Genomic DNA, 10,788 nt, shown 5'->3' with positions numbered 1-10,788 from the left:
ATTTCCTCCACAGCCCTGGTTCTGTAAATTAAAAACAAAGAAAGGGGTGTGGACCTTGCCACACAACATTGTTTCAGCCAATCAGCAACAATTGGCATTAGTACTCGTGCACAGGAGTGATGGGGGCAGTGGCAGAGAGATCTATACACCTGCACATTTGAACATGCTGGACTCCAGGCTCTGTGAAGGAGGAGATATGGGCCAGAACCAGCCAAAGAGGAAAAAATCTGAAGAGCACTAAAGGGAGGGGTGAATTTGATTTGGCAGTTGAGTTCAAATATCAGTCATTCTCCAGAATCACTTACTGATACCGAATCGATTTTATTGGAATAATTTTATTAAAACAGTCTACAAATTCAGGATAGAAAATATACAGCTATAAAAATCAATTATTTTCTACATATGCAAACATATCAATTATTTTCTACATATGCAAACAACCAGCATAAAATTAACATCAAGATGACCCAATATAACCTACTTCATTCTTTAAAAGACTCTACCAACTGTACTACCTGCACCCCAGTTATTGGTTGATGACAATGTCCATCCTCTCCATACTGGTTGTGAAAAGATCCCTTCACAAACACTGTTCCAGTGTGAGAGATGGGGGCAAAAATGCATTATAAAGCTCCAAAGTTCTTGTTGGTATGGAATACTCTCTCTGTGTTACCGACGCCTCCCTGGCAGTTAAGCAAGAAAACAGACAGGGAATTGCTAGTACCTCACATTAGCTTTGTCTGAACATTTTTACATGGAACAAGGACTGAATTTTAACCCCCATCTATTACACTGCAATCCTGTACAGAAGGAGCCCAGTTGTAGTGACTACTAAGGCATAAACATGCAGGCATGTGACTGACACACTTGAATAAATGTGAAACTATCCATTAAAGATAATTACATGTACAAAAATATACGTCTCACAATTCTGTTCTGATTCCTGTCCTGCAGATAGCTCATGTCCAGGCGGATCGAGGCCTGCTATGAATCTGAAAGGGAAAGTTTCAAGCATATTTTAACATTAAGCATTTTTGGAATTTGTAATATGAACACTGAGGATCATCAGTTTCCTGCAGCTTGACTTTCATCTTTTACCTTCGCCTGGTACCCTTTCTTGGCCATCCTCTGCATCTCCAGCCTCAGCTCCTCCTCCTGGACCCGAAGAGCCTCCCTGTTCTCCTCGTCCTCCTGCTCTATCCTGCACTGCTCTTCCCACCGCTGCTGGTGCTGCTGCTCCACCTGGAGTAGATACACAAACAACTTTAGGTCTCAAATGTACAGAAGTCAGCTGCTATTGTGGCATCACTGTTAGAGACCCGGATTTTTAAAAAAGTCCCGGATATGCTAACCTGAGTATTTATCTCTTGCATCCGTGCAGTCCTGCGGCCCTCTTCTTGCACCGTCTCCTGTCGTCTGAGCTCCCTCTCCAGCTCCAGCTCCTGGATCAGCTCTTCCCGTCTCCTCAAGGACTCCTCCTGAGCCTCGCGGTTTTTCTGCACCTTCTGCTCCAGCTGCTGCTGTCTCACCGCAAGCACCTGTACAGGAATAAGAAAGAAGCACTGTTGTTTAGTAGTCATATGTTTTGACGAATACTCAAAGTTTTATTCTGATTTGAAACCAATTTACCTCTTGCATGAGCCGTTCTCTGGCTTTCCTCTCCTTCTCCCACTGCGCTTCTCGTTTCTCCCACACGTGTTGAGCTTCCTCTCTAAAATGAATGAGATACATTGGTTTGTATCTGAGGAGAAGCAGGGGTCGCTTCCTGCAGATTCAGAGATTACTTATTCACCTGTGAAGCAGGTCAAACTCAGCCTCCCTCTCCCGCTCCAACTGAAGCTGCTCTTCAATCACACGTTTCATCCAGGCAGCGTCAGCAATGGCCCTTTCCCTTCGCGCAGTCTCCATCCTCCTGTCCTCCTGCTGTCCTTCCAGCAAAGCTGCCAGGATCTTGCGGTCGGCCTCCTGGTGGGCACAGAGGAAGGAAGGTGTTACAGGCAGGAAAACTGGATCACATGTAGAAAAATATGCTGCATCAAAAGAGGGTGAAGTAGACTAACCAGTTCCTCCTGCACTTGCTGGGCTCTCCTCTTCAGCTGAGCACGATATTGACGGATCAAGAAATGCCTGGTGGAACACAAATCCAATGAACCCAATGCCTCACCAGAGTATCATCTCACTTGTAATCAGTAATCTGCAGAAAGAGATTCCCTTACCCCATCTCAGACTTCTTTCGCCTTTCCTCCACCTCTCTCCTTTCCTCCTCTATCTTCTCCAGCTCCCACTGCTTAACCAGCAGAGCCTCCTGCTCCTTCTTTAGACGAGTTGCCTGAGAGAGAAAAATGCTTTTAAAAAAAGCACATCTGCAATATCACATCTCAACGTAAAAATACTTTGTCAGAGTTCTAAATACCTCCTCTTCCCGCAGCTTCAGTTCTTCCATCTGTTTGCGAAGTTCTTCAGCCCTTTTCCTCTCCTCTGCGTTCTTCTTCTCCTCTGCTTGCTTCATCCTCTCCAGTGCCTCTTTTCGGGTCCTCTCGTACTCATTTTCAAAGCGTCTCTTCTCCTCCTGTTCAGCCACTTCTTGCTACATGTTTAGAGAGATGGGTCACTTACAGTAGGTGTCTAAACTTTCCTAATTATGTACCATGTTGAGGGGATTGACCTGAGTAGATTTCAGACTTGATACTGTGCTCACAGATGACATGGGCACCGTTTAATTAAAAATTAATTTTTAACATAAATAATTAGTCACGTAAAAGGACAATGACGACTTTACGTGTCATCAATGGCTTCACGGAGGTGACACTTAAGAATACTTGATGGCAGTTTCATCACAGTTTGGTTTGTACACAAACTCACAAGGTCAAAAACACTTACTAACACTTATTAAAACACTTGAATGAACAGAAAACTGAACTGTTTTGTCTGACAGCTGTGAAGAATTACCTGTTTCCTCTCAGATATCTGCCCCTTCCAATGGTTGACAACATGATCTTTATGTAACGCCGACTCAACCTGTGGACAGATTAAAAGAGCAGGTAGTGACAGAGGAGACAGAGATACTGATGAACCTGACCCTTAGCGGAAGGGATAGCAGAACATTTTATTCTCTGGACTCGGGTTAACAGAAAGTCATGGAATATCCACATCACAAGCCCTATTAGTTTCCAGATGAGGTGGATGTCTTGAAAAGAAGTGTCAGTTTTCTCTACTCGCAGAGCTCATCAGACACACGGAGTGGTCACAAGATTCCTGAGGCCATTTATCGCTTCACCAGCAGTCAGACTTTGAGGTAAACAGGTTTGGCAACTTGTCACTTTTGCATGAATAGTTTAAACTTAGCTACCTCTCGCAACTCTGGGTTGTTTTTCTTCCAGTGTTCCCTCAGCAGCTCTTGTGCAAGCTAGGGAAAGAGAAACAATACAAGTTATACACTGACTGCATGCAGTACTGGAAGGGAAATATCCGACTAATTCAATACAACCACGTTTTTTCTTCTTTCCTCCCTTGCTTTACGAAGCTCATCAGTTTTTTGCACCAGCTGATTTGCCAGTGTGCTCCTGTCAGGGACCACTTCCCTGAGCTCCACCTCCAGCCGGTCTTGCTCCTCTTGAAGCATGGCCCTGAGCCGATTCCTGCGCTGCTCCAGGCTGGCCTTCTTTTCCTCTTCCAGTCTCTGTTTATGATATGCTGACATACTGGCAAAACAGTGAAAAACAAAACCGTTGGGTTGTCTTTATCTGGCATTTTTGTCTGTTATTTGTCTGCTGATGAGTCTGACAGACAGATTACATACTATAGACAAAGTACTACAAGATTATGCCTTCATAGTGTCTTTTTATTATTTTTATTTACACACACACACACAAATTGTATCACTGCATATGGATAATACTTAGATTTAAGAGAAGACACTGATATTGTGCACACCTACAGTATAATCAACAGGCAACTAAATGCTGAAAAAGAGGCAGTGACTGGCACGCTGTTACTTTCAGTATATACAACTCTTTAAGTATTATTACATTTAAGATATTACTTAGTGGGAAGATAATCAATATTTGTATTCATGAGTGTACTGTACATTTTGTCGAAATGTATGAATGTTCTCTCTTTCTGGTTAGTGGATATAACAGCAAGAGACTGGTGGAATTAGGCAGCCCTAATACCTAAAAGGGCTGAGAAAATGTACCTTAAACAACATGAACTGTATTCCTAAAAATATAGATTTTTCACTGATTATTTGTATTTCGTCGTCCCAAGCCTTTTCTGTGTGGAGTTTGCATGTTCTCCCCCATGTCTGCGAGGGCTCTGTCCTGGTGCTCCGGCTTCCTCCCCCCGTTCAAAGACATGGAGGCTAGGTTAATTGGTTACTTTAAATTGCCCTTAGGTGTAAATGTCAATGTTTGTTCGTTTCTGTGTGCCCTGCGATGGACTGTGACCTGTCCAGGATGTACCCTGCCTTTCGCCTAATGTCAGCTGGGATTGGCTCCAGCCCCCCCGCGACCCTGCACAGATAAGCAGGTATGGACGATGGATGGATTATATGAATTCAGTGTCTCTCACTGCATATACCAAAGTTTTTGTGAATGGTAAACAACCATCAGATCGCCTTTTGGTGATTTGTTTGGTGTGAGGGAAAAACCAACCAAGACTTTTTTGCTCTAGACAAAGACCCCTTGAGAGCCTGAATGTTATAATTTATTGGGAGCATTTATGAATCACTGCCTCTTTTAAAATTGTAATACAGAGAATCTGTATATATGGGATGATTATTTACTGAGCCATCTAAGGAAGGGCAGTGAAAGAGAAACAGTACAAAAATAGTGTAGAAGTCCCCTTGGATTGCTTTATCTTTCTTATAATGTTTGAGAGGTTATTAAAAAAAAAGAGAGATTTCTGGATAGGTTTGTGAAATCATGTGGTTACATCAGTCCAGCTGGATGAAGTTACCTCTGCTGGTAGGAGTGACGGGAGCTCCACGCCGCCTGTCTCTGGCTGCACACATTCTGCTGTCTGAAGTACTGAGCATGCAGCTCCCACTGCTGCCGCCACCGGGCCTCCTGCTCCCGCTGCCGGGCCAGCTGTCCAGCCAGAACCCGGGACCGACTGGGCACATGGGCTGAAAAGGTCGGCAGAGCCATAGACCTGAATCACAATTAACAGACATCATAAGCAGCAATTACCTCAACCTAACACTCTGCTTGTTTTATACGTTAATTGATTAGTTACCTGGCCAACTTAACTGTCTAACGTTACCAAACACTATTTATGTTTGTTAAGTTGACGCTAGAGGCTACTAATTCACACAAAAACAGTAAGTATCCAGTTACCTTTATGCTACATGTGTATTTGACCATGTAGTGTTTACTATTTAAGGTCAATAAAGAGGGAAACATCAAAACAATATGAACAAAGCAGTCATGTCAGCAAACGTTACAATTCTCACTCCTCAGCAACAAAGGACTTCATAGCTCGACAAATAGCACTTACTTACCTGTTCGGTGTTAACTTGAATTGCCTTCTCTTAATGTTTGTTAAATTCAGTACCCGTTTTGCATTTCTATACTTAAAAAAATCACCTTTTTATCAATCCCTCACTTCTCCTTAGTTACCATGGATGTGATTCCGATACACTTCCTAGTTACTCCCACGCTACGGCATGAAGTAAAGGTCAAAAATACTGACTGCATGAAAAACGCGAAACGTATTTCCTTCAAACGTCGGTAAACAAAAAAGTTTTTGTTTTTGCATTTTGGAGTATCATCCATCATAATTTATTTTCTCTTGTGATTTTTAACTTGTTGGATAGCTTTTATTTCAAAGACCCTCAAGAACTAGGTATTCTAATTGGAAAATATAGCACTGATGAACAGTAGGCTCTAAGTATTATGATGATGATGATGATGATGATGATGATGATAATGATAATAGGCTAATGTATGCCATAGTGTTGATTTGTTATAGGTCTACACTGGATTCTCCCTCAACTCTTTTAATGCATCAAATATAGCCTAAACAGTAACAAGCATACTATCATCATATTATTATCCACCAAACTATTATAATTTTTAGTAGTAGTAGGCTATAGGCCCAGTAGTAGGAAGAGTAGCTTAAGCCTATTGCTATTAGCTTTTATTGATTTTATTATGTTGTTGTTTAAGAATGACACAATATGATTACAATAAGATATTTTTATCTATTAATTAATTAAAACATTCATATTAAATAAATACATTAAAAAATAGATTTAGGCCAATTAATCTATCAATCAATCTATTACAACATTTTGAGATGTTCCACAAAACTCCATTAGTTGGCAATAAAACAGCATAATGTGATTAAACGCAGAGGAGGACTAGTGTCAGCTATTTTGAGCACATCAGCTGCAGTCCTTTGTGTTTGTTCTGGACTTCTAAGCGCCGTTTATCGGCCTTTTAACCCGACATGTGACGATGACCTGATCTATCACTAACAAGTCTATCACAGGAGCCGTCAGCTGAATACTCCATCACCAGCTGTGTTCAACCTAAGTGACTTTTGTGTTTATGTGTGTTCTGTCGTTGTTGGGTATGGCACACACACACACACACACACACACACACACACACACACACACACTCTCTTCTTCTGGCGTCACTGTAAATCTGCAGTAGAGGGTTGACAGCCTGTTGCTATCATTTCAGAGGTAAGAGTGTGCCCGGACTGAAAGAGATGGCTCTGTTAATGGAGCACCAGTTCAGACAGCTGCCAGCTGACAGACAGGTGGAAACAAGACCGTTTCTGGAGGCTGTGTCATACCTTCCACCTTTCTTTGGTAAGTGAAGTTTCCACTGTGTGACACAGTATGTAGGTACTGCTGACATTAAATGGGGAAAGAAATGTGAAAAACGAATTCTCAGATGTCAGTGGTTGCAGAGAAAAGAAGCACCTCTGTGCAGATGTATTTCTATACAGCTTATTATTGCTTTATCAGATATGTACATAGGCCAGATTGAAGGCACTGACTAAGTGATATTAATTATCTTTAATCATGTAGATTCATAGAGCTGTATAATTTAAGCCTACTGACTGTTAAATTGGCTGAGCATGCACACAAATGCAGGATTTTTATCTGACCAAAGTCCTCTGCAATGGAGGTTTTCCCCCTCCATCATGCATTTTTCAAATGGGATTTGGCCAACTTTGATTAATAAACACAAAATTTTCTGCAAGGGTAATCTGTCACAACTCTTCTATCGAGCCTAATGAAACAATCTTGCTCTTTCTAAATGATAATCTTTTTTTGGATGATTGTGTTTCTCTCCATCAAGCTGCCCACAATCCTTTAGCATGCATAATTTAATCCACTGGCCTGGATTTTAAGTTGTGAAAATTGATTAGTACGGTGTTGAGTTCCCCTTGCCCATTCACTGGCGGCATGGTGCACCAGGGCATCTTTGTGCTGGCTTCATTCTGTATTAATATGCCAAAGGTCCTCTATTGAATTTGCCATGTGAAACCCTTGAGAGGAACCAAGTCTGATGTCGATATTAAGCTCTTTCCTCCTTGTCACCATTGTTTTTCCTGACCCAGAAAATTCTTGGCCAACTTTCCAACAAGCTATTAAAATCCTGCACACTCTCATTGTACATTCACACAGTTATTTTACCTAGTTAGACCTCTTCTTCAGGACTATGTGGGCAGTACTTCCTGACTCTCCTGTTAGTTTTACACCTGTTTTAGCAGGATAAGTAGTTTAGTGACCTCAGTTAACTCCCACCGTGTCTCTATTCAACTTCAACTTGAGAAGAGGTCTAATTTAGCAAACCAGGAACTGAACAAATGATGCAATTTAATACAATGGATTTATTTGTATTTCAGTGTTTTTATTTACTTGTTAAATTTTACCATTAAGTTTTCCAGTGTGTAGTTGTAACAAAGATCTCATGAAGAGAGTGGAAAACAGGGAGAGCCATACAAGAGGATGTCTCAGAAACAATATATGTTGCCATCAGTGTTGTGGCGATGCATCACATCAGCACAATGGAGTGGGGTATGTCATGAGTAGTTTCCTCTAACAGCTCAGGAGATGAAAGCTGTCCGTTGAGTCAGTGGGTCAACCAGGAGCCGCGTGCGGTCCGGACTCTAGATGTCTCATTGTTCACTAACCCGTCACCAAATACTCAGGTTGTCTAGTAGCCTAATTAAAGGACACCTAATGATAATACTGTGATGATGTGTCTGTGAAAACAGCAAATACTTTAGGCCTAATCCAGGTAGATTTGTTTTAACTTCCAGAATTGTACTGTTATTGTAGACCACAAGTGTTTTAACTACTTGACTATGTTCCCAGTATTCCACTTAACATCCCCTGAAAATCTTGTTTTTTCTGAACTCTGGTGGTTTAACTTCTTACCACTTCTCACAGTGATGTACAGGTGTACTCCAGGACCCTGTGACATGGAAGTGGATTTTCACCACTGTCCCATCCCAATCCAATGAGCGGGTAAATCAATCCTGTTCTATCCAAATCCCAGAAGAATGACTCCCGTCTGATCCTGTTCCAAATTTAAGAAAAATCCAAAATTAGTTTATTCATATTAGAACTGTATATTTATATATAAACTGATCTATGATTCCTGTCCTGCCTGCTCCCGTTGACTTCCCTGTCCCCATGATGAATAGCAAATTTACTCCTATCCCACAAGAATCCCACAGGAGTCCCAAAGGATTCCTGAAAAAATGTCAGCCTCTTCTTCTGACAACACTGTAGAGTGTGGTTACAGGCGCAACAGAGCACATTTCTGAACATCAAACATATCCAGAAGTTATAAAATGGGCCTGAAACTTTCAAGCAGAGAGGGCAGCAAAACACTCAGAATGCTGCTTTTCAGCCTGGTGTTAAGTTACTCTTTAAAGTTTGCCTTGTATTGGTCAAACTTTAGGTAAAATGTTTGACAACATTATTTCACATACAGTATTTTCCTATCTGATTGATCCAGCACTTATCTAAAGCTTTATCATACAAAATACAAATTAATTAAAATAATCAGATCCAGGAGGCAATTTAATAGCTACACAATGTGATCAATTTGGAAAATTCGTAATGTCTTGTCCTTTAAATTCAACCTGACATTTTAGATATCTGGGAAACAAAATTAGTTTTTAAAAGACTGAATAAGCAGTCAGAGGTTGGAAATGTCAACAGCTTTGTTGCCAATAAATATCAAAATATCATTGTAATAGTGATTACTTCTGAAATCAAGTTTTATGCATGTAATTTTTTTCATGATTGCAAATGTATATATATGCAATCAAGTCAGGTTTTCAAAGCTACCCTTTCAGGGACTCTGTTAATTGTTAGAAGTTGGTGGTCACCACAAAAAGTGCCAAACCTTTTGATTGTGGGCATTATAGCCTACTGAAAAATATAAGGGCCAACTTTTGAAATTTTCGGCGTCCACTAGCTATCCGTCTTTTCGTTTCCGCCATCTTTTAATCAACTGAGGTAAATGTTTTTATCGATGATTAAGTGAGTAAATCCATCATTGTGGGTGAGAGTTGTCGTTCTAAATGGCAGCGCCTCTAGTGTTCAAAGTGAGAAGTGCAATGACAGGGCCATCTAGTACCTAATTGTTCAAGATGACAGCGACATCTAGTGTGTAAACTAGGCTGTGCAGTGTCCAAAAGGCGCAATTTATTAGAAACAAGCTCAATCCATAGTCTAGTATGTTTTAAAAGGTTCATCGCCGTGGGCCGTAGTTTAGCCACCCTTGCTGTAATCAATAATAGGCCTATTGTAAAATAGGCTCAATAGCTTTTGCTTACATGTCCTGTGTGTGAATATTTCTCCTCAGACTGCCTTGGCTCTGCTATTTTTGCACCAATAAAGGCTGACATATCTGGTAACATCACAGTAAGTATGAGTTAAATGTGTCACTCTACTCTCACATTTCTCAAAAACATTATATTAACCTAAGATGCACTGTTACACCTAATAGAAAATCAAGGCAGTTTATGATACCAACCCAGGAAGGTTCAAGACACTCCAGCAGATTGTGGAGGCAGAGAAGGAAATGCATGGAGCGCAATGGCCCAAAGTTGGAGCGACGTTGGCTCTCATGTGGCTAAAAAGGTTTGAGAAATGTAACATTACAGGTTTTATAGAAAGTTGGTTTGTGCGTGTGTGTTCATTAGATTTGAGCAAGGTCTGCACCCACAATCACTGTGCGTGTCTCCTTTATCAACCAGGGGTCTACGGTTTATTCAAGTCTTCCTTCAGAGCCTGGTGGACGGTGAAAAGGATGATAGCAACCCAAACCTCATTCGTGTCAATGTCACCAAAGCTTATGAAATAGCCCTGAGAAAGTATCATGGCTGGTTTGTGCAACAGCTCTTCAAGGTTAGTTCAAAGTCTTTTGTGAGAGATACATATGTAATAGAGCAGATACATGACTTTTTCTGGGTTATTTGTGAAGAAATGAACCACTGACTATATAAAATACACAGAGTTGTGTATAATTTGGCATTTGTATTTGCTCTTTTAGGCAGCTATTTTCGCTGCTCCATACAAATCAGATTTCCTAAAGGCCGTCTCCAAGGGTCGGGATGTCAAGGAAGAGGAATGCTTGGAAAAAATCCGAAAATTCCTCCTCAACTTCTCTGCCACTGTTGATGCCGTTTATGAAATGTACAGTAAGATGAATGCTGATCTTGAATACACAGTGTGACTGCAGGACAACCACCACTTTCCTCTGGTGTCCCACTTAGTTTACAAAGTAATTTATTTTCAATAAACAGTCT

General features: G+C 41.0%; 2 protein-coding genes across 4 annotated transcripts; one reads left to right on the top strand and one right to left on the bottom strand.

Moving 5' to 3' along the window:
- Positions 1 to 315: 315 nt before the first annotated feature.
- Positions 316 to 5,641, bottom strand: LOC123959838 (trichoplein, keratin filament binding). Of its 3 annotated transcripts, none has more exons than XM_046034147.1 (13): positions 5,501 to 5,641; positions 4,957 to 5,151; positions 3,491 to 3,701; positions 3,350 to 3,406; positions 2,950 to 3,018; positions 2,414 to 2,587; positions 2,217 to 2,329; positions 2,061 to 2,127; positions 1,793 to 1,965; positions 1,630 to 1,711; positions 1,353 to 1,538; positions 1,099 to 1,242; positions 316 to 992 (listed from the first exon to the last, which is right to left on the bottom strand). In XM_046034147.1, exons 2-13 carry the CDS (start codon positions 5,145 to 5,147, stop codon positions 960 to 962), a joined length of 1,500 nt encoding a protein of 499 aa, XP_045890103.1. In that variant the 5' UTR covers positions 5,148 to 5,151; positions 5,501 to 5,641; the 3' UTR covers positions 316 to 959. The 3 variants fall into 3 exon arrangements, with proteins under 3 accessions (XP_045890103.1, XP_045890104.1, XP_045890105.1); XM_046034148.1 differs by having other exon boundaries at positions 3,554 to 3,701; XM_046034149.1 differs by having other exon boundaries at positions 4,957 to 5,125; positions 5,501 to 5,629.
- A 1,076-nt stretch (positions 5,642 to 6,717) lies between these two features.
- gltpa (glycolipid transfer protein a) lies at positions 6,718 to 10,788 on the top strand. Its single transcript, XM_046035903.1, has 5 exons — positions 6,718 to 6,820; positions 9,843 to 9,901; positions 9,987 to 10,120; positions 10,237 to 10,387; positions 10,533 to 10,788. Exons 1-5 carry the CDS (start codon positions 6,718 to 6,720, stop codon positions 10,713 to 10,715), a joined length of 630 nt encoding a protein of 209 aa, XP_045891859.1. The 3' UTR covers positions 10,716 to 10,788.

Source organism: Micropterus dolomieu, linkage group LG21 (assembly GCF_021292245.1).
Source record: "Micropterus dolomieu isolate WLL.071019.BEF.003 ecotype Adirondacks linkage group LG21, ASM2129224v1, whole genome shotgun sequence".
In the NCBI taxonomy this organism is placed as follows: domain Eukaryota; kingdom Metazoa; phylum Chordata; class Actinopteri; order Centrarchiformes; family Centrarchidae; genus Micropterus; species Micropterus dolomieu.
Note: the sequence above shows the minus strand (reverse complement) of the source record. Positions and strands in the feature narration are given on the sequence as shown.

What these genes read in the sequence shown, in the direction of transcription:
- LOC123959838 (XM_046034147.1), bottom strand. Translation starts at nt 5,147, where the DNA reads ATGGCTCTGCCGACCTTTTCAGCCCATGTGCCCAGTCGGTCCCGGGTT. An exon ending in ACAACCCAGAGTTGCGAGAG is followed by an intron (nt 3,019 to 3,349) that starts GTAGCTAAGTTT and finishes ATCTGTCCACAG; the next exon opens with GTTGAGTCGGCGTTACATAA. An exon ending in GAGAACGGCTCATGCAAGAG is followed by an intron (nt 1,539 to 1,629) that starts GTAAATTGGTTT and finishes ATTCCTGTACAG; the next exon opens with GTGCTTGCGGTGAGACAGCA.
- gltpa (XM_046035903.1), top strand. Translation starts at nt 6,718, where the DNA reads ATGGCTCTGTTAATGGAGCACCAGTTCAGACAGCTGCCAGCTGACAGA. An exon ending in ACATATCTGGTAACATCACA is followed by an intron (nt 9,902 to 9,986) that starts GTAAGTATGAGT and finishes TACACCTAATAG; the next exon opens with AAAATCAAGGCAGTTTATGA. An exon ending in GCTCTCATGTGGCTAAAAAG is followed by an intron (nt 10,121 to 10,236) that starts GTTTGAGAAATG and finishes TTTATCAACCAG; the next exon opens with GGGTCTACGGTTTATTCAAG.